Source organism: Equus caballus, chromosome 1, assembly GCF_041296265.1.
Source record: "Equus caballus isolate H_3958 breed thoroughbred chromosome 1, TB-T2T, whole genome shotgun sequence".
Classification (NCBI taxonomy): domain Eukaryota; kingdom Metazoa; phylum Chordata; class Mammalia; order Perissodactyla; family Equidae; genus Equus; species Equus caballus.
This window is the reverse complement of record NC_091684.1, coordinates 10,736,342-10,763,106: the sequence shown is the minus strand read 5'-3', so window position 1 is coordinate 10,763,106 and position 26,765 is coordinate 10,736,342. Positions and strand designations below refer to the sequence as shown.

Here is a 26,765-nt window from a genome sequence, read left to right as displayed (position 1 = left end):
ATGTGGGATCCTGCCTCAACGTGGCCTAACGAGCAGTGCCATGTCCATGCCCAGGATCTGAATCAGCAGAACCCTGGGCCGCTGAGACAGAGCACACGAACTTAACCACTCAGCCACAGGGCCAGCCCCTATGTAGATTTTTTTGTAGAGACCCTTTAGTATGTTTAAGAAATTCCCCTTTTTTCCTACTTTGCTAAGAGTTTTTATCTTGAATGGATCTTGAATTTTGTCAAATGCTTTCTTTTCATCTATTGAGATGATAAAATGGCTCTTCGTATTTTGTCAATATGGTGAATTACCTCAATTGAATTTTGAATTTACAACCAACTTTGTATTTCTGGCTTGAATCCCACTTGTTCATAGTATATTACCCTTTTTACATATTGCTGGCTTTGATTTGCTAATAATTTGTTAACAATTTTTGCATCTATGTTCATGAGAGATATTAGTCTCTATTTCTCTTTTCTTGTAATTTCTTTGTCTGATTTTAGTATTAGGATAGTTCTGGTGTCAAAATATGAGTTAGGAGTACTCCCTCCTTTTCTGTTTTCTGTGAGAGGTGATATAGAGTTGGTATTTTTTTTTCTCAATTGTTCAGTAGTATTTGTCAGTGAAATCAGTGGGCCTAGTATTTGATAGTTTTTAACTACAACTTGAATTTCTTTACTAGATATAGGATTATTCAAATTACCAATTTCTTCTTAAGATTTGGAAGTTTGTGTCTTTAAAGGAATTGGTTCATTTCATCTAAGATGTCAAAACAGAGTTGACTCACCTGTTATCCTTTTTAATTTCTGTGAGATCACTAGCAATATCCCCTCTTTTATTGCATATATTGGCAATTTGTTTCTTGTCTTTCTTTTTCTTGGTCAGCCTTGCCAGAGGTTTATCAATTTCATTGATCTTTTCCATGAACCAGCTTTTCCTTTTATTGATTTTTCTTTTTCTATTTTCAATGTCATTCAATTTTTGCTGTTATTTTATTATTTCTTCCTCCAGCTTCCATTATGTTTGATTAGCTCTCATTTCTCTAGTTTCTTAAAGTGGAAGTAGCAGAAAATAGTCCAGATCATTGGAGGTTAGAAGCAGGTAGAGACTGGATCTTCTTGGTGGAAGCCCTTCCTGGTTGCCCCAGCACCCCAGTAATGCTTCTGTGCCCCATTGTTCTGAGTGACCCCTTACTGGGCTCTAGGACATTGGGGTTTGGGCGAAGGATATGGTCCTAAACTGGGATTTAGGAGGATCCATTCCTAGATGGGCCTCACAGCCAGGTGTTTGGCTGCATGCTTTTGTTACCATGGCAAGGTAGCAGCTGTAATACAGGGCACGTTGTGCCCAGGAGGAACTTGGGAGCTTGGAAACGGCCCTCTGTAACTTCATTAGGTTCTTTCCTGCTTGAAGACTTCTTGGGCTGGCCACGTATTAGTTGTGGAGTGGTTGTCCCTGTGAGAGAAAGCAGTAGGTATGACTGGAATGCAGACCCTTCTGATTCCTAAGAGTTGCTTATCCTCAGCTATGTCTACAGATACCCCAAACGGTTCGGTATATTAATTCCCTCTTTAACTACTCTCACTACCTCCTAGTCTCACTATCTTCTGTGTACTCTGTGGATAAATTTTGTGGGTAGATTTTATGGGGGCCATCAACCCAAATTGGGAAAAATATTCCCTTCTTTATTTTTATTAACTTCACACTGAACTCTAACATTTCAGTGATTAGTAAAACAACTAACCACAATAGGATTAGTTCAAAATATTTTTGTGCCTCTTGAGACTTCTTTCAACCATGTGTTATTTAGAAGCATGTTGTTCAATTTCCAAATATTTTAGGATTTTCCACCTCTCTCTCTGTTACTGATTTCTAATTTAATGCCATTGTGTTTGAGAGCATATTTTGTATAATTTAAAAGAAATTTGTTAAGGTGTTTTATGGCCCAAATGTACTCTATCTTGGTATATGTTTCACGAGTCTTAAAAGGAAGGTGTATTCTGTTATTGTTAGATAAAGTATCCCATAAATGTTAGATCCAGTTGACAGAAGCTGCTATTCAATACAACTATATCTTTACCTGCTGGATCTTCCAACTACTGATAGAAGACTGTTAAGTCTCCAACTATAATAGTGAATTTGTCTATTTCTCTCTGCAGTTCTGTCAGTTTTTGCCTCTGATGGAATGCTGTTGTTAGGCACACATGTTAAGGATTTTACATTGCCTTCATTTATTCCTTTTCCGATGCTCTTCCTTTGTTTACATAGATCTGAGTTCCTGCCCTTTATCATTTCTCTTCTCTCCAAAAATCTTCTTTTAACAAGGCAGGTCGACTGGTGACAAATTCCCTCAGCTTTTGTTTGTCTGAGAAAATATATTTATTTCTCCTTCACTTTTAAAGACAATTTTTCTGTACACAGATTCTAGGTTGGTGGGGTTTTTCCTTTCAACACTTTAAATATTTCACTTCACTCTCTTCTTGCTTGCACAGTTTCTAATGAGAAATTGATGTAATTTTTATCCTTGTTCCTCTATAAGCAAGATGTATTTTTTCCTCTGGCTTCTTTCAATGATTTCTCTGACTCCGGTTTTCTACATTTCTTGAACATGATATGCGTAGGTGTAGATATTTTGGTATTTATCTGCTTGGTGTTCTCTGAGCTTCTTGCATCTTTGGTTTAGTGTCTGTCATTAATTCTGGAAAATTCTGAGCCATTATTACTTCATATATTTCTTCTGCTCCTTCTTTCTCCCTCAGGTATTCACATTACATGCATGTTACAGCACGTGTAATTGTCCCACAGTTGTTGGATATTCTGTTTTTTCATTCTTTGTTCATTTTGATTTCAATTTTGGAAGTTTCTATTGCTATATCTTCAAGCTCACTGATTCTTTCCTTCACCATAACTAATCTCTTGATGTGCCCATCAAAGGTATTCTTCATTTCTATTAGTGTTTTTTTAAATATCTATCATTTCCTTTTAAATCTTCCTCAGAGTTTCCATCTCTCTGCTTACACTATCCAGCTGTTTGTGCATGTTATCTACTTTTTTCATTAGAGCCCTTAACATATTAATCATAGTTATTTTAAATTCACTGATAATTCTCAAATCTATGTCATGTTAACACTGGTTCTAATGCTTGCTTTGTCCCTTCATACTATGTTTTCCTTGCCTTTTAGCATGCCTTGTAATTTTTTTGTTGAAAGCCAGACATAATGTATCTGGAGAAATGTTCAGGAATTGAGGTAATCAGGCTACTAGTGTGGAGTTTTACATTAATCTGCCTAGAAGTCAGGCTGTGTTTAATGTTTGCTGTAACTATAGGTGTCAGAGGCCTCAATTTCCTCTGGTATTCTTGCTTTTGTCCCCACTACTATCTTTGTTTCCCTAGAAACTCCTTTTACAATAGAGTCTGTGTCTTGCAGCTCTCTCAATTCTAATCCAGCTTTTATACTGCAGCTCTATTGATTTGGTGGTAAGGCACTGGGGATGGGAATCATTCCATAATCTTATCACTAAACCTATTTTTAGTAGACCTGAGTCTCTACTCTATCATCTTCAAAAGTGTTTCCTAGTCTTTTTTTCCCCTTCCCTTATATGAGAAAGGAAGGCTAAAAGGGGCAAAATTGTCTAACTGCCCATCCCCCAGCCACATAAGGCTCTGGTAGTTTCCCTTGAGGGCACACCTTTGTCAAGGAGAATACTGCAGACTCTATTTCAAAATGGTTACTTTGCCACTGGGCATTTTTCAAAACCATTACTTTTTCCCCTTGCCCTACACAAAGCATGAAATTTTTCTCCAATCTTCACTATGAGAATCTGGTGGGGGTGCTGAAAGTAAAACCCACAAAAGTAAAACCCTCCTACAAGTCAGCCCCCACTCTGGGCCTCCAGCAATTCAATGACCATTTATTTAAGTGTTCCAAGCTCTTTTCATGTCAGAGCTGAAAGCAGAAGTGTTGGGTTTTTTACTAGTAATATAAACCCACATAACCAAAAGCAAATACTCTAAATATGGAGTATTCAACATATTAAGAGTATAAAGGGTCATAGGACCAAATTTCTTGAGAACTACTCTGCTATCATACAGCGTTAGACAGTTACATGATTCCCCTATAAATCCTATGTTAATCATAAACTACTCTTTTAGAATAGACAAGCCAAAACATCACATTATATTGTTCGAAAAGTTACAAAAATATACTTTATTATTTCAAGTGAAAAAATAAATAAATAACATTTGCAATTCATGACAAGAGTAATTTGGCACATTAAAACTGAGGTTACCTCTGCACTACCACAAACACCCTGGCTTTGAAAGAAAGGATAAGATTGAATTTACTGATTTTTCCTTTTTCTCCTCCTCTTACATAGTGATAAAGTTCTCAAACAACTTCTATTGATATCTCTACCAATTCCATACAAAAACCTATTCTCAACACCTCAACCAGGTATAAGTAATTCCTAATCTCAGTAATTGTACAGATGGTAGGGAACACAAATGTGAGAACTATTTTATAAAGTCTCCAATCACAAGAGAACTATAGTACCTAAAAAGTTAGCATAGAACAGAGGAATCAGTGACTAATTCTGTAGCACAGTGGAAGTCTGTCCTTGGTTTTAAATGATAAACAGGATTTTCCCTGCTATCCAAAAAAAAAAAAGAAGGCATTGTAGGTAGGTAGAGAGAAGAGCATGGGCAAAGGTAGAGCAGACTGGGAGGCAGGCAGCAGCTAGAGTACAAAAGGCTTTGCGCGCCATGCTAATGAGTGAAGGTGATGGTGACTAGCAGGCAGCAAGCGCCAGAAGGATCAGCTGACAGTGAAGAGGCTGAAATGCAGGTGATGGAAATGAAGGCTAATGACCAGTAAAGAAACTCCTGGAATTATTCACAGAAAGGTTAGTGCTTGAAAAGAGAAGAGGCAGAGATGGAGAAAGATACGAAGGTTTTCCCTGGGGGAAAAAAAAATCAAGACTAGGTGATTGTTGGACACATGAGAAAGAAAGAGGGGGATCACAGGAGTCTTTAGTTTTCTGACGTATGGTCTTTCAGCTTTATTTAAGGAAGCCAACATCCAGTTGATAATATTGATCTTGCTCATGAAATCGAAAATTTGTATTTCTGAAGAAGACCCTATTTTCCTTTGAACTATCCAAATAGGTTAACATGAATCAAAGTTAACACGACCACAAGAGGCAGCACATGTTTGACAAAACACTGCTGTAGACAACTTAAAATTCTGGAGTGCTACTCTTTGCCTAAAACTAGGACATTTAAAAGTAAGGACTTTTAACTTTATGAATTCTGTATGTATCAGATCTTTGGTGGAGTTTGTTTTTCAATCTTGGTAAATCCATCTAATATACACTCTGGATGAGTGATTTCTTATAGAAAAATACATTCATAATTTTTCTAGCACCACTCCACAGGTAAAAAGAATGAAAAAGGGCATTATATTCTCATTAGGCACATATCCTAATATAACAACTCAAATGATAAACGTAAGAAAACAAAAATTATTTTGCACTGAACCATAAACCCAGAATAGGAAGTAAAAGACAAAACTAACGTGAGACAGAGTATGATTTCCATTTTCTAGAGAGACTACCATACATACATGAATGACAACCCGAACTTGAAGAATGCTGACATTCTAACTTTATTTCAATCTAATTTCGTTTTTTTTAAAGGTGAAGTTGACAGAAAGTGGCCGAGAGGCATCATCTACCATCCTACCCCGCCAGGCTTACACAAAGTTCCATCTGTTCCCACTTTTCTGGCCCCAAAGCTTCAAGGTCCTTCAGGGCCCAGCTCAGACTCTACTCCACCAGAGACCCCGGGCCCCGTTTCTGCTCGCTCTCGCCAGGGCCAGGAGAGCAGATCGCGCGGTGCGGGCCCCCCTGCCCTGGGTCTTTCTCTATCTTCTGTCCAACCCCTGCGAGCCCGGTTGCCGCAGCCTGAGGACACGAGGTCCGGGGTCTCCACTGCACCCCTGCACGGTTCCCTGGGAACCAGAGGCCCAAGCCCCGGTGGCTCCTCACTCACCCCCGGCCCCCACGCTCAAGCCTCCCCCTACGACCCTCGAGGGGCAGAACGTGCGTGGGGAGGGTGACGAGGGAGAGGACCACCCAACTCCGCGGCCAGCCAGGCGCCACGCCCACGCCCACGCCCACCCCCAAGACCGCAAGGGTGGCGAGGAGGGCCTGCAGGTCACGTGGCGGACGACACCATACCTACCTGACTACCGACTCTCCTCATTGGACCAACCCTCCCCAGCCGCCCAGCAACCGCCGGCCACACCGCCGGCTATTTCTCCGCAGCAGCGTCGAAAAACCGCCCCGGATCCCGCGCGCACCGCACCGCGCCTGCGCACAGCTGCAGCTGTAGGACGAGCGCCGTCAGTACGCATGCTCCGCGCTTGAGTTCGCCCCGCCGGTTTGGAAGCCTGCTGACATGCGCATGCGTGTCTCTAGTAGAGGTTACTCTCCCAACAGGAGCGAGTAGTGACAGCTCTTGGGTTTGAAGCGAGGCGAGCCGGAAGTTGCTCTGCTTCTTCTCTTCCACTGGGCCCCGGTGGAAACCCAAGCGCTAGAAGAGAGGTTCCGGGGCCGGCCTGGGCTGGAGCCGGCACGATGGAGAGCGGGACCGGGGACACGGCACTGACCCGCCGCCCGATGCTGGGCTCTTCCTGGGATGCCGCATGCGGGGCCCTGGCCCAGAGCCTCCATCTCGCCCGGGCTGGTCACGGCGCCCGGGACTTCGACTGGGAGGAGCTGCTGGCGCCGCCTGCCCCGGGGTGCGCCGGGCCGGCGGGACTGGGGGTGCCGCTTGGTGACAGCCACGCTCCTGGGGGAGCCTTGAGGGGCGGCGGGGGCAGTGAGGGAGAGGGTGCGGCCCGGGGTCCCTGCGGGAGCAGAACGGGCGACAGGTGTCTGCGGGCGGCGAGGGCCGGCGGCGGGGGCGGGTCCGCGGGCCGGCGGCTGCCCGGGGCGGGAGCGTGGGGCGACCCGCAACGCGGCGTCTCGGCGCGTCCCTGAGGCGGGCCTGTGGCCCCGAGGGCCCTGGCGGCCTCGGAATCCGCGCCCTCCCGCCGACCCGCGGAAGCCCCTGTCGGCCGGCACGGGCGGGAGCGCGCCAGCCGTGGAGGAGCCCCGCCGGCTTAGCTGGAAAGACGCCCCTGTGCCTCGTGCCCTGCTCCGCGCTGCTGTGCGCGCAGGCGGTGCCGGTGCAGTTTCTGTGGGAATGAGAACAGTTCCAGGGCGTTGCGTAGACCGTCGGTGACGCAGGACCCGGTAGCGGGGAGGCCCCGATGCCTGCAGCCCCCGTGTCCGTGTGACTGAGCGTGTGGGGGCACCCGGCACGGTGCTGGACCCCAGAGGCGGAGGGACGTGAGCTGGGAGAGGCCCGCGGCCACGAGCGCGTTATGGGCCGTGTTCGCAGGACGATCCTGGGTGACGTTTCGAACACCTTGCTTTTCAGGCCGGACCTGGTGGTTTTGAGGAGCAGCCCGAGCGGCCGGGATGGAAACCCCTGCTTCCTTTACCTGCGATGTGACCCCGAGGGCGGGGAAGAAATCGCTTCTGTGGGCGTTTTAAGTTCCGCCCGAAACATGGAAGTGTACTTGGGAGAGGAGTACTGTGGAACCGGCAGGGGCCAGAGTGTTCGCGGTGCTCTGGGCGGCAGGTGGGCGCCTTCCGCGTGGGGGCTGATCGTCCGCAGTCGTGTGTCTGTCGTCCTCAGCTTGTGCGGCGTTTATTGATTCTCATATTGGCGCCAGACATCAGGGCAGAGAGAATCAAAACATAGCAGCAGGCGTAGAAATTTAGGTCTCTAGGGATCTTAAAGACCGTCTAGATCAGTGCAGTTGTTTTTGTAAATGTGGCAATTGAGAGCCAATAGATGGCGGATAAGTTGGTAGAAGATCATGACTAGTTAGGGGAAGAATTTGATTAGAGTGAAGTCTTAAGTGTTTCTTGTCTGTCTCCTTTAACTCACACTGGGGTCTGTTTTCCAAAATTTAATTTGTCCATCAGTCTAGAACTCTGAACGGTTTTTCTTGTAGGAAGCCCATTACAGATAGTCCACGAGCCAAGCTGCCGTATCCGCATATTTAACCTGTTACTATACTTTTGACTTTTTTGTGAATTCTGACAAAGATTCTGTCCCAGTCTTTCTTTCATATAACTCAGAATATGAACTGTTTATATACCTTGCATGTTGGAAGTAATAGATTGTTTTTTTGAGCTTCAAAATAGGCTCTGTGCTACATGTTTATACATTTATTATCTAATTAAATTATCTTAGATAGCTAGTAAGTGGTAGATGTAGTCTTTATACCCAGTGCAATTGAGTAGGAAACCATAACTGTTTATGCCTCACTGAGAAAACTGAGTCTCAGGATTTAAGTATTGTCCTGGAAACTTTTATTTTTCAATATAAGTACAAAGTGGTAATGTATCAAAGTAAAAAAATTAACTTCTTTTATTTCTAGTGAACCTGAAAAGATTATTTTATACAAAAAATATCTGAAATTGGAGTCCTCCACACATGCTTGTAAAATAAAGGTAAGTCGTCACTAAATTATAACTAACGTGAAAACTGTAGTTTTTGTACTATATATACTTATTTTGTGTTAGTTTGGTAGTGCAGTTAGTCCCACTTGGTCCCTGGTTTTAGTTTGGAAATACTTAGTAAACATGTAAAAAGAAATTCCTTTCTAAAAAGTTATCAACATTCTTCTTTTAAAATTTGACCACTTAATAGCTATCACAATATCATGTCATGTACTATTATTAATACAGTAGTGTTGTACTCTTAAGCCTCTTAAGCCTTGCAAAACTGAGTTAAAAGCATTTTTTATCTTTATAACGGTGCCAAGAAAACCACAAGCTGTTTTGGTTCCAAAATATTGAGAAAGATAGAACACAGAGAAGTTTCAGACAAGGGCACCACGAAGTCAAAGAGATTTGGACTGGTGTCTTCAGCATGCAAAATACTGTTCAAGCAATCTTTGATAATGTCATCCGATCTAGGGAAAGGATATTGAGGGGGAAATCATAAACCCTGACCATCAAGTGAGCTCTGTTGCTGTCTCACAGAATAGCCTTGGGCAGATTTTTTCACCTGTTTGGACGTACCTTGTGGGTGATATTAGGGGGCTGAAGAAAATCCTTGGATTATTTTATCTCTAAAATTTTATGCTTATTATTGCTTACAGAAGATCACAGAACTGGTTATTCCAAGATGTTGTTTAGGTAGTATATACTAATAGCTTCTAAAGTCATTTAAATAAAGTGATTCAGTCATTCAAGAAATATTTGAGTGCTGATTGATGCCAAGTACTGCACTAGACATTTAGAAATTGGCAGTAATAAAATAAATTGGAACAAAGCCCTCACATTGCTCATATTATAGTTGGCAAGACTGATAATAAGATTCAATGTGCAAACTATGTGCTGTGTACATCTGGTAGTGACAAAGGCTTGGGGATTAAGAAGTGGAAAACGGATAATATGGCAGTTGGAATGTGGGTGTATAAATTTAATGAGGTGTTTACTTAATTGCTGTTGACTGTGCTGTCTTTGGTGCCACTCGGAGTTTTTAGATCATGGATCCGTATTCACCTGTGTCTTTGTGTGATATATGAGTTTGTGTGTGTCTATGAAGGTAGGTGTTTTTTGTAACTGTTCTATGGAAGTACATGGGAGTGCAAAGAGTTGTTTCATTTAGGGAAATCCTGGGGTTTGTATGAAGGCTTCTTCTGGGGCAGTAGTATATGAAAGTTAACATAATAGTTACTGATGCATAGTTTTGAGCACTTACTTAGTGGTCAATACTGGCAATTTTAATACATAATTATCAGACAACCATGGAAATCATTGTTGTTACCCTCCCTTACTTTATTCCTGACTTAAATTTTGGCCTTTGCCCGTGGTTGCATTGGCTATGAATACCAGAGTCATCATTGGACCCAAATCTGTATGAGTTTAAATCCTGTTCCTGTTCTACTTTGCTACTCTTGCCCATATCACGCATGAAATGTCTTTTGTTTCAGAAACATAGATGAAACGAGGCAACATTAAGCTGTAGGGAAACTACTGGGATAGAAGCCAGAAGAATTAGATTCAAAGCTCGACCTTACTAATGGTGTCCTTTGACAAGTTAGAAAATCACCCCTGACCTCATCTTTTCAGTGTGCAAACTATTGAGCTGTATTAATCATCTTCACATTCCCTTGCAGTTCTAAATTCTAAAAGACTGACTTATAGTTAGTATTTCAGTAAACACTTTGAGTGGGCTCTAGACAGCCTTATTTTGTATTAAGTAATATTATAGCAAGTTGTAGGATGTTAAGGTCTCAGATTGGTGTAGTTTAAGTTCCTTAAACTAAGTAAATAAAATGTTATTTTATATCACCCCCACCTCTATTAGTTATTTTACATGTAATCTTTTAGTTTGAAAAGGACTTTTTAATTTGAATACTTTTTCTGAGCTTTGTGATAAATTGGAATTTTCTATGACTATTCTAGAGAAAACTTAAAAATTGTACTTAAAGTTAACCTTTGATTCTTGAATGCTTCACTCTTAGGTAATAACAAGAAACTTTAAGTGATGATTGTTTTCAATTCATTATTTTCTGGAATTTTGTTTGTTTTGTAATAGTTGCTCTCCTTTGGTGAAAAGCAGTGTGTGTTCATCAGTAAACTTGTCGTACATATGCAGCCAGTTTCAGCAAATTCTTCAACAAACTCTCCGGCTCTAGGATCAAGGATAGACCTTGACAGGGTCCAAACCATCATGGAGTCCATGGGATCTAAGTTATCACCTGGAGCTCAGCAACTGATGAATATGATTAGATTGCAGCAGCAGGTAAGTAGAAATAAATTTCTTTCCAGATACCATTAAAAATGTCGAGATGATGGCTTTTTATAAGGACATGTGGTGACTTAAATTTTTTCTTTGAACTTTTACTATTGATTTGACTTATTTTTTTGTGTATTTTTTATAGGTTTTCTGTTTGTGGCTATTGTGAGGCTGGTGTATAATAACCTATGTAAATAGCAATCTGTATTAACTTGATGGCCTCTTAAGTTTGACATCTTACTAAAAGCCCTACACTTTTACTCCCCCCACCCCTGTTTTGTGTTTTTGATATCATATTTTACCTGTTTTATTTTTGTGTATCCCTTAACCTCTTGTCATAGATATAGATGATTTTAGTGCTTTTATCTTTTGACCTTCATGCTAGTTTTATAGGTTTTGATCCACTACCTTACTGTATGTTGCCTTTGCTGGTGATATTTTTCTTAAGTAATTTTCTTATTCCTATTTGTGGTCTTTTCGTTTCTACTCAAGTAAGTCCCTTTAACATTTGTGAGGCTAGAATAGTGGTGATGAACTCCTTCGGTTTTTGCTTGTTTGGAAAACTCTTTATCTCTCCTTCCATTCTGAATGATACCCTTGCTGGGTAGAGTTTTCTTGTTTTTAGCTTTTGTCCTTTCAGCACTTTGAGTGTATTGTGCCATGCCTTCTAGCCGATAGGGTTTCTCCTGAAAAGTCCCTGGTAGCCTTACGGGGTGTTCTTTGTATGTAACTTGTTGCTTTTCTCTTGCAGGTTTTAGGATTCTCTTTTTATCTTTAATTTTTGACATTTTAATTATAATGTGTGTTGGTGTGGGCCTCTTTGGGTTCATCTTGTTTGGTACTCTCTAGGCTTCCTGTACATGGATGTCTGTTTCCTTTCCCAGCTTAGGGAAGTTTTCAGCTATTATTATTATTTTTTATTGAGATCATAATAGTTAACAACATTGTGAAATTTCAGTTGTACATTATTATTTGACCATCACCATATAAGTGCTCCCCTTCACTGTTTGTGCCCACCCTCCAGCCCCCTTTCCCCTGGTAACCACTGATCTGTTCTCTTTGTCCATGAGTTTGTTTATCTTCCACATATGAGTGAAATCAGATGATGGTTGTCTTTCTCTGTCTGGCTTATTTCCCTTAAGATAATACCCTCAAGGTTCATGTTGTTGCAAATGGGATGAATTTGTCTTTTTTCTGGCTGAGTAGTATTCCATTGTATATATATACCACATCTTTCTTATCCAGTCATCAGTCAGTGAGCACGTGGGTTGCTTTCACATCTTGGCTATTGTGAATAACGCTGCAATGAACATAGGCTTATGTAAGAGATGCCTTATGGGGCCCAGCAGTTTGGTCTCCTCTTGTCACCTGTCACATGCTCCAGGGCTATTCCCTATGTGGGCTGCCTGTGCCCTTCTGTTGTGGCAGGGTTGCTGTTGAGCTGCAGGCACATGGGTAGTAGGCTAGGCTGGCCCCCAGGCTGCCTGGTTGTAAGTTTCGGTTGTGCAGCTGCTATGGGCTCTTTATTTGGTGGGGCAAGCCCCCAGCATGGCATACTGCAAGTTCAGTAGCATACAACTACTGCAGTTTTGTTGGTAAGCCAATTAGGCCCCCAGTGTGGCTGGTTACTAGGCTCTGGGGCACACAAATGCTGCAGGCCCCTGATGCGGCTCCCTGCTGTGCTCACTTGTCTGTATTTTGAGGGTGGAGAGTGGGATAGACTTAAGTGAGGCTTGCTGCACAGCAGGCAGTTGCTGTGAGCTAGCTTTTAGGTGGGGCCTGCCTCTGGAAAGAACTAGCTTATGGTCAGGCCAGGCCCCGAGTGCAGCAGTGCACAACCATTTCAGGCCTTGGAAAGTGGGGCAGATCCCCTGGGGGCCTGTTTGCGGCAGCTGAGAGCCCAAGTCCACCATGGGCCCCCAAGGCCACCGTGGGTCCACATAGCCACCGTGGGCTTACTGGTGGGTGGTGCCACTCCCTGGGGCAGGCTGCCTGCTGCCTGGTTTTTCTCAATTGCCTCAGACACTAGTGGGCAGGGCAGACCCCTATGTTATGAGGCTAGAGGAAAGATTCTAATGGTGCCAACCAGCCTGCCAGACTCTGTGACAGCACAACTGACTAGGTTGCAATAATGGCTGCCTGTTGGGCCGGCCCGGTGGCACAGCGGTTAAGTTCGCACGTTCTGCTTCTCGGCAGCCTGGGGTTTGCTGGTTCGGATCCTGGGTGCGGACATGGCACCGCTTGGCATGCCATGCTGTGGTAGGTGTCCCACATATAAAGTAGGGGAAGATGGGCATGGATGTTAGTTCAGGGCCAGGCTTCCTCAGCAAAAAAGAGGAGCACTGGCAGTAGTTAGCTCAGGGCTAATCTTCCTCAAAAAAAATAAAAATAAAAAAATAATGGTTGCCTCCAGTGTCTCAGTCCCTGGGGGCTGGGCCCAGCTGCCTCCTGCCTCTTTGGGGTATATTCTGAGCTTAGTAAGTGAGTCTCTTTTAGCAGGGGACTAGGCACTTTTCTATCTGGCATTTTTGTGCTTGTTTCTGGGTCGAGTGAGTCCGTGCATGGGCCCTTTAAGAGCAAGTTTTCCTTTCCCTGAAGTTCTGTAGTTTTCCTGGGCGTATTCCCCATTGGTTTTCAAAGCCAGCAAAACCAGATATTATGGGATCTTATCTCCCTTGTGCTGGATCTAAGATCTGGGGTGCCTAATGTGGAGCTCAAAACCCACGCTGCTCTGGGAAAAGCAGCATACCTTTGAGATCGCTTCTGACCGTGAAATGCCGTGGCTGGGGTGTGGTTTTTTCCCTCAACGGGGCTGTTTCTCTGCCTCTTTCACCCCTGTCTGTGTTGTCCCTTGTTGTGGAGATTCTTTCTATCCAGTTTTCAGATCTTTCTCAGAATATATTGTTCCACAGGTAGTTGTGGTTTTGTTGTGTCCATGGGAGGGGGCGACTTCAGGATCCTCCTATGCTGCCATCTTGTAAACTTCAGATGTTTTTGGTAGGATGAGTAGCAGTACATAGAAGAAATTTGAACATCTGTTTTTGTATACTTGTTCAAATATCTATTTAGGGTAAATTCCTAGAAGTGGAATTATTTTGGCAAAGGGTAAGCCCTTTAAATTATTTAATATGTATTTAGTTGTCTACTTTCTAAAGGATTTGATGTGACTTGCCAAACAATCTATGATAAGACAAGTAAAAAATAAGAACTGAATAAACTCACATAAAAACAAGTAGAGAAATAGTCACCAGGCACCTGAGATTTGTTCATTTACATGTAGACTTACCTGTGAATGTCTTGATATTTAATACAAAGAAAAATCATCTGAAGAGCTCTCATCTGAGAAAAAATGACTAAAAGTCTGAATTTCTTATAATAATTCAGAATATTAAGATATGTCAGAAAAGGATAATTTGCTAACAAATACCTTCACATTTGGATTTTTCTATTTAAATTTTCTGTCTGATGAATAGTCATCCCTAATTTTGACATTGGCTCTAATGTGAATATCATTTGTTAATGCAGATTTGCCAGTTTTCTACCATACTTTTTTTGAGGTATGACAAAGAAATAAATGAGTTTTTCCATTGTGAGTGAGTAAAGTTCCTTTCAGCTAAAGGAGAATTGTCTAATTCTAAAATTTATATGTAATTATATATAATCCATTGTTCCAGGATTAATTTAAGGTTTATTCAAAACTTGGATTCAAGAGAACCAGATGAGTTGACGGTAGGTTAACATTTCTCTATAAAGAGACTTCTTCCAAAGTGCAATTCTGTGAAAGAATTTCTCTTGGGACTTGACATCACAAGCCCCCCCTCCCAAAAACCTCACACACACATACTTCTCTGGCCCTCATTATTCCCCTTTTCTATTTTTTTTTTCCCTAAAGTATTTATCATGATCTCCATCCACAGGAAACATTTTCTTTTCTTTTTTTCCCTTTCCCTTTCCCCTCTCCTTGTTTCCTTAGCATGTAGGCTCCATGAGGTCAGGGATTTTAATTTGTTTTGTTCACTGCTGTATTTTTTTTTTCCAGCGCCTGAAACAGTATCTAGCACAGAGTAGATTCCTGGTAAATATTTACTGAATAAGTAATGTTGGTTTAGCTTAGTCCAGAAATATACTTTTTAGAATATGTAGATAAATGTATGAACTGAGTTTGTTCAGCTAATCTTGAATAATACTTTTCAGTCTGTCTCTCAGCACCTGTTGAGCAGGAATAAGTATGGGCAGGTGTCTGCTGATACCAATCTTTAGTAGACATCTGTGTTTTGAATTTAGGATAGAGTCTTATGCCCTGACACTTCATTAGGCTAGAGTTTGTTTTGCTTTTCTCTTGTGGAAAAATTGAAGATCATAGCAAGGAGATATCGTAACCTTCTCTTCAAGACAAGTCAGAATCTTCTCAGGAAATAGTACTGCATAAGCAGTTGACCGCAGGTCACAAAAGAGAACTCTTACTATCCTGGAAATTCTTAAAGCAAACACAGCCAAAAGGTAGCTCATTTTAGTCATTGAAAATGTCACAAATGTACCCATAGTACATCTAACTTTAAATAGTGTAACTATCTGTGTAGTTTCCGTGAAAGGTTCATTGCAAAAGACATGCCTAAGCAATAATGAGTAGTTTATCATATGTTGAAAGTTGATGAATGATATTTAATTATAGGAAAATTATAAATTATGACTCAATTGAGAGTCCTGTATTTTATTACTATAAATTAGGGAGGGCTTTGTAATAAAAACATTAGTGCCAGTGCAGTTTTACTAAGCATGCTAATGTTTATTTTAGTATTTTCTTTAGAAAAAACTACGGTGAAATGGGGAAAGGCCCTGACTCTTAGAGTTAGGTGGCCCAAGTTTATGTCCTCATTCTGTCACTTACTAGTTTTGTTACCTTGGCCAAGTTACCTTTAGCCTTGGTCTCCTCAACTTAATTTTGGCTTACTTCATATGTATATTTTGATCAAATGAAAGAATGTACATTGCCTGACATAGTAATTATCCCCAAAATTAGCTCTCATTACTATTAATATTACTAGTAACATTTACTTCTTTACCTTGCTTAGAATTGTATTCCCATTGGAGAGCAGCTTCAGTCGGTTTTGGGAAATACTGGACACAAGCATATGATTGACCTACAATCATCGTCTACGTCAGGAGCCTTCAGCAAGTCATCGTCCACACCTTTTCCTTTTAGAACTGGATTGACATCTGGAAATGTGCCTGAAAACTTAAAAGCTTACCCTGATAAAAGTACGCAGCCACCTGGTGGAGGAAATATTACAAACCTTGAAGAGCGTAAAATTGTGCCGCAAAACCATTCTCTTCTTGAGAATGATCTTAAAAATGCGCTATCTTCTTTCCTACCAAAGAAAGCAAGTGACAACTCAAATATACCAAACTCTGAGCTGCTGCCTCTTCTACAGAGTATGTGTAGTCAAGGTAACCATTTCCACGTAGGACGTAACACCAAGTGGCTGGAAAACATCACTAAGCCCAGTGAAGGCATTGTTGGTGCTGCGTAAGTATTTATTTTAAGACAGCGGTGGCTTAGATCTGTTAGATGGGAGAATCAGCTGAAGGGAGACAGATTTGTCTCAATGAGTATCTTGCCTGAAAATCTGTTTCTGGAAATAATTTTAGGAGCTTTTACATTTTACCGTTAACACACTTAAAGGGAATAACTATTACACAGAGTAGAATTGGTTGCTTTGAAAGAGGTTCCTAAAAGTGGAGGTGTTGAGCTCTTCTCGGGGATTTTGTTGAAGTGTTACAAACATCACGTAGAGGTTGGACAAGAACATTATTTGCATACATGGAGAGGGGCTGTGGACCCATAATCTTTATATTGTTTTTATTTAAGTTTGTACTAAATTTTTTGGCTAAGTATGTTAAGCATGTCATTGTAACAGAATTTCTTTGTAGATCATGTTTGGCCTAGGCTAATTTTGGAATAATCAAAACTATATTAGGATGCTAACTATTTATAATATATAGTATATAAGCCCTTATCCCCTGATCTTATAATCCCATATTTTTGCAGTACATTTGATTAAGAGATGGTTAAGTATTTACTGTGTTCCCTATCCTTTACATAAATATTTTGTTGTCACTGCCATTGAGTCACTTCGGACTCCTGGTGACTCTGTACAGCAGAGCGAACCCCACACGGTCTTTTTGTGCCATCATCTCATCTTCTGGTGCTATATCAGACAATGCTCCTCTACTATTCATAGGGTTTTCTTTGCCACTTTTTTCAGAAGTAGGTGGACAGGTCCTTCTTCCTAGTTCATCTTAGTCTGGAAACTGCACCAAAACCTGTCCACCATAAATGACCCTGTTGGTATTCAAAATACCAGTGGCGTAACTTCAGCATCACAGCAACATGCAGCTGGCACTATATGACAATTGACAGAGGGTGGTTGTAGTTCCCTGACTGGGTAACGAACCCGGGCCATGGCAGCAAGAGCACCAAATCTTAACCATTAGACCATCAGGGCTGGCTTTACATAAATATAGTATGTCAAAATAGTGTTCTAGACTGGAATTCAGGACTCTGGTTATAGTTTTAGCTTAACCACTTTACCACACTGTTTAATCTTCCTTTGAATTTTTGTCTGAAAAAGATGTAGTTGGATTAGTTTGGAACTAAACAATACCAATCAACCAACAGTATCTAATTGAAATTTAAAGAAGATTCCACCAGCAATAGCAGAATACACATTTTTTTCAAGTGTCTATGGAAGATTCACAAAGTTAGATTATATCTTGAGTGATCAAGTAAACCTAACCAAATTTAAAAGGATTGAAATCATACAAAGTATATTTTCTGACCATAAATGAATCCAACTAGCAATCAATAATAGACAACAAGAAAATTTCCAAACACTTGGAAATTAAACAACATGCTTCTAAATAATCTGTGCTTCAAGGAGATCTCAACAGAAATTTAAAAATACATGGAAATCAATGAAAATAAAACAGATCAAACTTGAGAAGAATGTTTATAGCACTAAATGTGTACATTAGAAAAGAGGAGGGGCCGGCCCATGGCGCAGAAGTTAAGTGCACACATTCCACTTTGGTGGCCCAGGGTTCACTGGTTTGGATCCTGGGTGTGGACATGACACCGCTTGGCAAGCCATGCTGTGGCAGACGTCCCACAGGTAAAGTAGAGGAAGATGGACTTGGATGTTAGCTCAGGGCCAGTCTTCCTCAGAAAAAGAAAAAAAAAGAGGTCTGCACAACACAAAACTACACAACTCAACCAAGGTGAAATAGATAATTGTAATAGTCCTATAAACATTAAAGAAATTGATTTTTTAATTTAAAAGCCTAGAAAATAAACCCAAAGCAAGCAGAAAGAAAGAAATGACAAAGAGCAGAAATCAATGAAATTGAAAAAGAAGGAAACAATGAAATCAATGAAGCTGAAAGCTAGTTCTTTGAAAATATCAGTAAAATTGATAAACTACTACAAATTCTGGCTAGCAAGACTGGCAGAGATAAAAAGAGAGAAGACACAAGTCATCAATATCAGGAATATAACAGGAAATAGCACTCCAGATCCTAACGCCATTAAAAACATAAGGGAATATTATCAACAACTTTATGCTCACGAATTTGACAGTTTAGAAGAAATGGATCACTTCTTCAAAAAAAACAAACTACCAAGCTCAACCAAGATGAAATAGATATACAGAATAGTCCTATAGCCACTAAAAGTACTGCATTTGTAATTTGAAAGTTCATGTAAAAGAAATATCCAGGCCCAGGTGGTTCCGCTGGAGAATTCTACCAAACATTTAAAGAACACCAGTTTTACACACTTCCAAAAAATAGATGGGAAGGGAGACTTCTGAACTCATTTTAAAAAGCCAGTATAGGGGCTGGCCCCGTGGCTGAGAGGTTAGGTTCGCAGGCTTGGCTGCAGCGGCCCAGCGTTTTGCCAGTTCGAGTCCTGGGCAAGGACGTGGCACTGCTCATCGGGCCATGTAGGGGCAGTGTCCCACATGCCACAACTGGAGGGACCCGTAGCTAGGAATATACAGCTATGTATCGGGGGGCTTTGGGGAGAAAAAGGAAAAAAAATCTTTAAAATCTTAAAAAAACTTTTAAAAATCTTAAAAAGCCAGTATACCCTGATACCAAAATTAGATTGCTCCAGAGAAAATGCAATACATAAAAGTATATGTAAATACAAAAATATATAAATCTAGGAACATAATTATAAAGATACAAAAATCTTGGGGCTGGCCCCGTGGCCGAGTGGTTAAGTTCGTGCGCTCCACTGCAGGCGGCCCAGTGTTTTGTCGGTTCGAATCCTGGGCGTGGACATGGCACTGCTCATCAGACCACGCTGAGGCAGCGTCCCACATGCCACAACTAGAAGAACCCACAACGAAGAATACACAACTATGTAGTGGGGGGCTTTGGGGAGAAAAAGGAAAAAATAAGATCTTATTAAAAATATAAAAAAAAAATACAAAAATCTGGCAAAATATATACAAGATCTGTAGACTGAAAATTCTAAGATGATGATGAAAAAAATTAGAGAAGACCTAAAAAATGGAGAGACGTACCAAGTTCATGAATTTGAAGTCTCAACATAGTGAAAATGTCAGTTGCCTACAAATGAGTTAGAGGTTTAATGCAATTCCTATCAAAAGTTCAGCAAGATTTTTGTAAATATAGACAAGATTATTTTAAAATTTGGAAAAGGAAAGATAAAGTAACTAGAAAAGCTAAAAGAGTTCTGAAAAGAAGAATCAAGTGAGAGAAATCACTAGTTGATTTCAAGACATATAGCTGGAATATCAAAACTATCATACTGGCGGAGGGACAGAAACATAGATTAATAGACTAGAGCACACAGAAATACTCCACACAAATATGGCCAACTGATTTTTCAAAAAGGTGCAAGAGCAGTTCGGTGGAGGAGGATAGTCTTTTAACACGGGGTGCTGGAGCAGTTGGCTATCTAAAGGGCAAAAAGTGAACTATGACCTAAACCTCATACCTTATACGAAGATTAACTCAAAATGGATCTTGGACTTACATAAAGCTATAAAACTTTTCTAATGATATATAGGAGAAAATCTTGGTGACTTAAGACTAGGAAAAGACTTCTTAGATATGACACCAAAAACAGGAAAATTGAAAATTTGAGGGCCCGGCCTGGTGGCCCAATGGTTAAGTTCGCACATTCCACTTCAGCGGCCCGGGGTTCACCAGTTCAGATCCCAGGTGCAGACATGGCACCGCTTGATAAGCCATGCTATGACAGGTGTCCCACATATAAAGCAGAGGAAGATGGGTGCAGATGTTAGCTCAGGGCCAGTCTTCCTCAGCAAAAAGACGAGGATTGATGGCAGATGTTAGCTCAGGGCTAATCTTCCTCAAAATAAATAAATAAATAAAGCTCTTTCTTTAAAAAAAAAGAAAAGAGAAAGTTTCATATATTGGACCACATCCAAATTTAAAACTTTAGCCCTGTGGAAGACCCTGTTAATACACTTTACAAAGTGGGAGAAAATATTTGTAAATTACAAATCCAACAAGTGACTTATACTTAAAATATGTGAAGACTTCTCAAAACTCAGTATTAAAAAATAATCTAATTGGAACATGGGCAAAAGACATAAAGAGACATTTCGCCAGAGATTATATACAAATAGCAAAGAAGCACGTGAAAAGGTGATCAACATTGACTTACGGCTGTTAGGGAAATGCATATTAAAACCACAAGATACTACTACACAGTTATTCAAATGGCTAAAAATAAAAAGTTTATAAAATGGTAACAATGCCAAATACTGATGAGGATGTGGAGAAACGATCTCATTCATTGCTGGTGGGAATGTAAAATGATACAGCCTGTCTAAAAGATGTTTTGTCATTTTCTTGAAAACTAAACGTATAGTCACCATGTGATTCGGAGTTGTACTCCTGGGCATTTATCTCAGAGCAATGAAAACTTATGTCCATACAAAAACCTGTACATGGTTGTTCATAGAAGCTTTATTTGTATGTAATAGCCAAAAGCTGGAAACAACCGAAATATCAAAAACAGATGAATGGTTAAACAAACTGTGGTATATCCCTATCACAGGAGGCTAATAAGCAATAAAAAGGAACTGTTGATATACACAACAACTTGGATGGCTCTCAAGGGCATTATGCTGAGTGACAGAAGAGAATCTCAGGGGGTCATGTACTGTACAGTTCTATTTGTACAACATTCTCGACACAAATTATAGAGATGGAGACCGTGTTAGTGGTCACCAGGCATTAGGGATGGAGGGGATTAGGGGAGTGGAGGTGAAAACAGAGTAGGAGGAGGGAGATCTTTGTAGTTAAGGAATATTTCTGCATCTTGATTGTGGTGACGTTTACTTACTGTGTATGCATGTGATAAAATGGGATACACACACTGTACTAGCATCAATTTCTGGGTTTTGATATTATACCGTCGTTAGGTAAGATGGGACCATTGGCACCATTGGGTGAAGGGTACTGGGAAACTCTAGTAATCTTTACAACTTCCTGTGAATCTACAGTTATTTGAAAATATAGAGTTTTTTTTTAGAAAAAACACCTTCATATATTCTAGAGTAGTGGTTCTCTAACTTTTAGGTCTTTACAATCTTAAAAACAATTGAGGACTCTAACCTTTATTTATATAGGCTATAGAAAAATATTTATTTGTTTAAAAATAACAACCCATTATATAGGAAGCTGACAATTTTTATGAAAAAAATACTTTCTGAAAGTTTAGTGAGAATGGTATTGTTTTAAATTTATATAAATCCATATTAGCTTTTGGTTGCATTCTCCTATATGTTGCATTGTAGCGTGTTTAATCAATAGCTAGAAAGACCACAGTAGAAGTACTGAGAACAAACTGAGTTAATCTCTGAGAAAAATATTTATTTACACACTAAACCTACTACCTTAGGAAATTCCAGGAAACAGAAGAATACACAGCCACACATCCTATTAGTCCTCAGAGCAATAACATCACACATTGTGTAGCCTCTGGAGAATGTCATTGTACGTTCAGGAGAATATGAGGATGAGAAGTTCAAGTAACGGTATTATTATAAAATTACTTTTGGCCTCTCGGAACCCCTGAAAAAGTCATGGAGACCCCAGGGGTTTGTGACTACACTCTGAAATTCAGTGTCCTAGTGTTCATTCATCGTGAACTTTAGAAACTGGCGTACTTTTTATTTTTACTTTCTTTTGCCCATTCCAGCTACATTCATTTTTAAATGTTTTCGTAGTAGGTTAGAAAAGAACCTTTCGGTACTTTAGTCACGTTGCGTGGATGAAAAACGACAAGACTGTTTAAATTGTAGGGTTGCTTGGGGATGTCCTTGGAAGACATACATGAGACTGAAATTCAGCAAGACCGGTTTTGATTTGGAGCTCAGAATCAAAAAGACCCTTTCTAAAGACTTGTTCTTTGAGGGTAGAAATTGTATCATCTTCACTTGTATATTCTCATGTCAATTGTTTGCTTAAGTGTTTAGCGAATTAAGGAAATAAGAATGCTTTGGGCATTCAGGATTGTGGGTGCCTGTTGTGTATGTATTTTAGAACCTGGAAATGTGTCGTAAGGAGATAGAGCACAGTTGTGGAGACAAACGTCAGCAATGTGTGTTGACTGCTTGTTGTAGTATAGTTTGGTTGTTTGGGGTATAATACTAGAGATAATGATTACTTTTACATTTATTTTTAGAATGGAAGAGCAACCTGTTTGCTCCTACTTGGAAAAGATTCTTTCTAAAAATATGGAACTGATGGAGAAGAAACTTATGGACCACATCGATCAGCAAATGTATAAACTCCAGGAGCACATAGATAATAAGATTGCTTTGTTAATGGACTTGCTGCAAAATCCCCACTCCCCAGGCACTGGGACGCCTCTAAGACATTATAACTCTGGAGAAAGACTTTCAAATGGAGAAAGATAAGTGCTCAACATGTACAGTGTGCTAAGATATTTATTACATATTTATTACAAGGCGAAAAACCCCAAAAAACTTTATGAAAATTAAGTATTTAATGTCCTTTGAACAGTCACCATTTACTTACGTAAAGTGACCTCTGTGTTCATTTTTATTGCACTTATTATAATCTAGTACTGTACACTAAGAGTTAACATGATATGGTCATAAATTATTTTAGTTTGTAATATTGTTCACTCTTACAGAAATTTATGTCAACTTCTAGGTTGCTTAAGTGTTTAAAATTTTTAAGGGTTTCTAATGCAGTTCATTATTTTGTACTGTATATGTGTTTGATAGAAGTACTCTTTATTTATAAAAGACCTTATTTTATAGTCTTAGGAGTATGAAAAAGAAGGCTTACACTATTTGATAATTTTTTTTTCTTTGATCCTGGAAAATTGAATACTTAAGACTTGGAACCTTTAATTCAGATCACTAATTTACATTTTGTATTATTTATCTCAGATTATGAATAAGATGCAATGTTTGGCATGTATAAATATACACTGAGCTGTTAATATTATTTGTTTCAGTACAGTAGCAGTAAATATGAAAATAAAAATCAGAACTGGCCAATTCTTTGTCAGGATTATTACTTTAGATTTAGTGTTTGATGTAAAACGAGAGAAGTCATCTTGTTTTATCTCAATACACCCAGAAAGTACAACTCTCCTTTTCTGAGCCAGTGCTTCTCTCCAGAGCCCTCTCTGGTGTGTTGAAAGTGTGGGCTGCTGAGGTTCTGCACTGAAGGATTAAGGCATCTGAGCCAAGGAGATTGCAGTGCTCTCTGGCCAACTTCATTTTCAGAAATTACAACTATTGGATGTGTGTTGAAGGGCGATATGTTACATCTGAAAAATAAATGTATTCACTCTGGAAACTACATAAGTAAATAGAAATGTTTCATTTTCAGTGATTCTTTGCTTAAAATGTTTTATTTTTCTGAAAAGATGTGTTTCACACTCATTGAATGTTTTGGTGGATTTATTCTTTAAGATACTGGCTAAATTTCTATACTGTTCATTTTTCGTTATACTGCAAAGATAGCAGGATATACGGGCCACTCTGACCTCAGTCACTGGAGGATCTGCATGTCACGTTTTTAGTCTCTTCAAATTGATGGGACATTCACAACATATGTGCCTATAAGATAGTATTTCCTTTGTCCTTCAGGAGACATCTGTCTCACTTCAAGCTGAACCCTTTAGTAGATTTTACAGTTTCTGGTGTTTGTAGTCTGTTTGTTGATTTACAAAATGCTTATGATTGTAGCCATAGTCACTTCATTCAGTGCGAGGACCGTGAATGAGAATAGAAATAGATGGTTGAAAAACTAATGATAGTTCCTTCTGCATGTATTTGATGATGAAATACTGTAATTGGGGAGCAAGATTGCAATCATTTCAAAAAGTAATATTTGGCAACATGAAAAATGATAAATTTATCATTTTCCTACATAATGAATTTTATGCATGTTATGACTTTGTTAAATTGACATTTGTTAAGTAGAACACAGGGTACCGGTTGGTTTTCCACTTGGCATGCCTCGAGGGGCCACATGAGGAGGTCAGGGAAGGGTGCAGGCAGAGAGAGGCAGGATCTGGGGTACTTGGTTTCATGAGGGCCTATGGATGGAGTGCTTGGGGGTTCCTGGGCTAAGCCTGGATTGGTTTATTCATACTAAAAAGAGTGGACTTTTGGTAAGCACCATGGGGGTCTTATCTAAGGGGTGCACGTGGGGAAGGCCCTGGGAGGCGGAGGAGACCTTATTACAAGGCTTGTTGGGACAGTCATGTCAGGAACTTACAGTTACCTGTAACTCTGCAGGCTATTATCTAGGGCATGCGCTTGCTTGAGGGGCTAGTGTCAGTTTAAGGCCCCCATAGGCCGCTTGGCCAGACAAAATGGATGCAGAGGCAGCAGTACCGTGGAGTAGCTTAGCTAAACTCTCAACAATGCATCCATCTTCCTCTACTTTATAGGGCACCTACCACAGCATGGCTTTTGCCAAGCAGTGCCATGTCCGCACCAGGGATCCCAAACGGCGAACCCTGGGCTGCCAAGAAGCGGAACATGCGAACTTAACTGCTTTGCCACCGGGCCGGCGGCCCCTGTGATGATCTCTCTTGATGTTCAGATGTGGGCGCCTTTTTTTACTTGTGTGTGGTGAATCCGAGGAGTGAGTCCTCCTAATTTTAGGGAAGAGTGTGTGGTTTAGTAACACCAAGCAAGGCCCTACCCAAATAGGATTTAGCTGATGTTGGAACAAAATGCTTTTCCAAGTTATAAGATAGACCCAATTTCCTGGTTCATATGGGTGGAGCTTGACCTCCATAGGCAAAGGAAGACAGAAGTTTCCATATTTATTCAGTGCATCTACTACCTGATCCAGACTGATTATTTGTTTGATTGGCATGGAAACCTCTGAGTCTGCGTTTGTGGGTGAATCTGAGTCTTTAGGGAATGGCCTCCCGTAGGTCATTTTAAAGGGGCTACCCTTCAGTTTGTCTTTTGGAACTCCCCTTATCCGAGTGAGGGCTATTGGCAGTAATTTTAGCCAATTCTCCTACATCTCTTGGCACAGTTTAGCCAAGGTTTTCTTTAAAGTTTGATTGACCCGCTCAGTTTTTCCAGACGTTTGTGGTCTCCACGCGGCATATAGCCTCCATTTAATTTTTAAAACTGGCTACTTCAGAGGTTACTTTTGATATAAAACCTGGCCCATTGTCGCTCTGAATTGATCTAGGGAACCCAAACTGGTGAATTATTTCTTTTCACTGCACTTTTGTTACCTCATTCACCCTTTCTGACCTACAGGGAAAGGCTTCAATCCATCCAGTAAATGTATCCACAAACACCAAGAAGCATTTGTACCCTCCAGGGGTTGTGGGCATAACAGTAAAATCAACTTGCTAGTCTTCACCTGGTAAAGTTCCCCGAATTTGAGTTGCTTTCGCCAGGGGAGGTATAGGAGATGTGATTTGTACATGATTCTTCTGACAATAAACGCATTGTCCAGATATTTTTTCAATAAGTTCTTTTATACCTGGGGTGCTTATGACCTTCATCAGCCATAGGTACAAGGTTTCTTTTCCAGAATGTGTAGAATCATGAGCACTCTTCAGGAGCCCACAAGCTGTTTGTTTGGGGACCCAAATCTTCCCTTGTTGGTTTATCATCCAGCCCTTGACTATTGGGGACCACTGGTAACCCTGTGTAGTGGCTTCCCTTACTTCATCAGGGGAATACACTGGTATAGCTTGATGCTATAGTATTCTATTCTGGGATAGCCTTTGGTCTTTAGATGTCCTTTAGTCTCTAGTAGGCTTTAGAGACTTGATGGGGGATGGGGGGGAGGGGCAGGGTCCATACCATCAAAGCTTGGCTCATAGTCAGTTTTTCTGCTTCCTTGATTAAGAGGCAGGTGGCAGATATAGCTCTCAAGCATGAGGGCCATCTTTTCACCATGGTATCTAGCTGCTTTGGGAAATAGGCTACCTGTCTTTTTAGTGGTCCCAACATTTGGGTTAGCACTCCTACAGCTATCTCTTTCTTTCATGAACATGTAGATGAAATGTTTTACTCAGGTCTGGTAAGGCCAGTGCAGGCGCTTCCGTTAGCAAGTTTTTAAGCTTATTGAGAGCTTGGTCACATATCTTATCCCATTCAAAGGGGTCCGTTTCTGGCCCCTGTAGTTTGTCATAGAGAGGCTTAGCAATTAATCCAAAGTTAGGGATCCAGTGCAGCAAAAACCAGCCATCCTCAAGAATCCTCTTAGCTCCCTACAAGTTTGTGGTGGAGCAAGTTGACATATTGCCATTTTCCTCTCTTGGGAAATGATGAACCCCACATACTTTAGTCTCTAGATATTTGTGCCTTCCCTTTAGACA

The 26,765-nt window shown here is 40.5% G+C and overlaps 1 protein-coding gene and 1 long non-coding RNA gene across 2 annotated transcripts; one reads left to right on the top strand and one right to left on the bottom strand.

The window, feature by feature from the left end:
• Positions 1-904: 904 nt before the first annotated feature.
• On the bottom strand, positions 905-6,361 carry LOC138925485 (uncharacterized). Its single transcript, XR_011441720.1, has 2 exons — positions 6,230-6,361; positions 905-1,443 (listed from the first exon to the last, which is right to left on the bottom strand). It is a non-coding gene; the product is annotated as an uncharacterized lncRNA (long non-coding RNA).
• Positions 6,362-6,491: 130 nt separating this feature from the next.
• LOC100050490 (ATPase PAAT) lies at positions 6,492-23,791 on the top strand. The gene is made up of 6 exons (XM_023637809.2): positions 6,492-6,788; positions 7,472-7,675; positions 8,484-8,556; positions 10,655-10,861; positions 15,928-16,382; positions 22,605-23,791. The coding sequence occupies exons 1-6, from the start codon at positions 6,625-6,627 to the stop codon at positions 22,837-22,839; spliced, it is 1,338 nt and encodes a 445-aa protein (XP_023493577.2). The 5' UTR covers positions 6,492-6,624; the 3' UTR covers positions 22,840-23,791.
• The last annotated feature ends 2,974 nt before the right edge of the window (positions 23,792-26,765 follow it).

Excerpts from the sequence above, each read along its gene's own strand:
- LOC100050490 (XM_023637809.2), top strand. The coding sequence starts at position 6,625 with ATGGAGAGCGGGACCGGGGACACGGCACTGACCCGCCGCCCGATGCTG. Across the intron at positions 7,676-8,483 it reads CGCGGTGCTCTGGGCGGCAG|TGAACCTGAAAAGATTATTT; the intron begins GTGGGCGCCTTC and ends TTTTATTTCTAG. Across the intron at positions 10,862-15,927 it reads TGATTAGATTGCAGCAGCAG|AATTGTATTCCCATTGGAGA; the intron begins GTAAGTAGAAAT and ends TACCTTGCTTAG.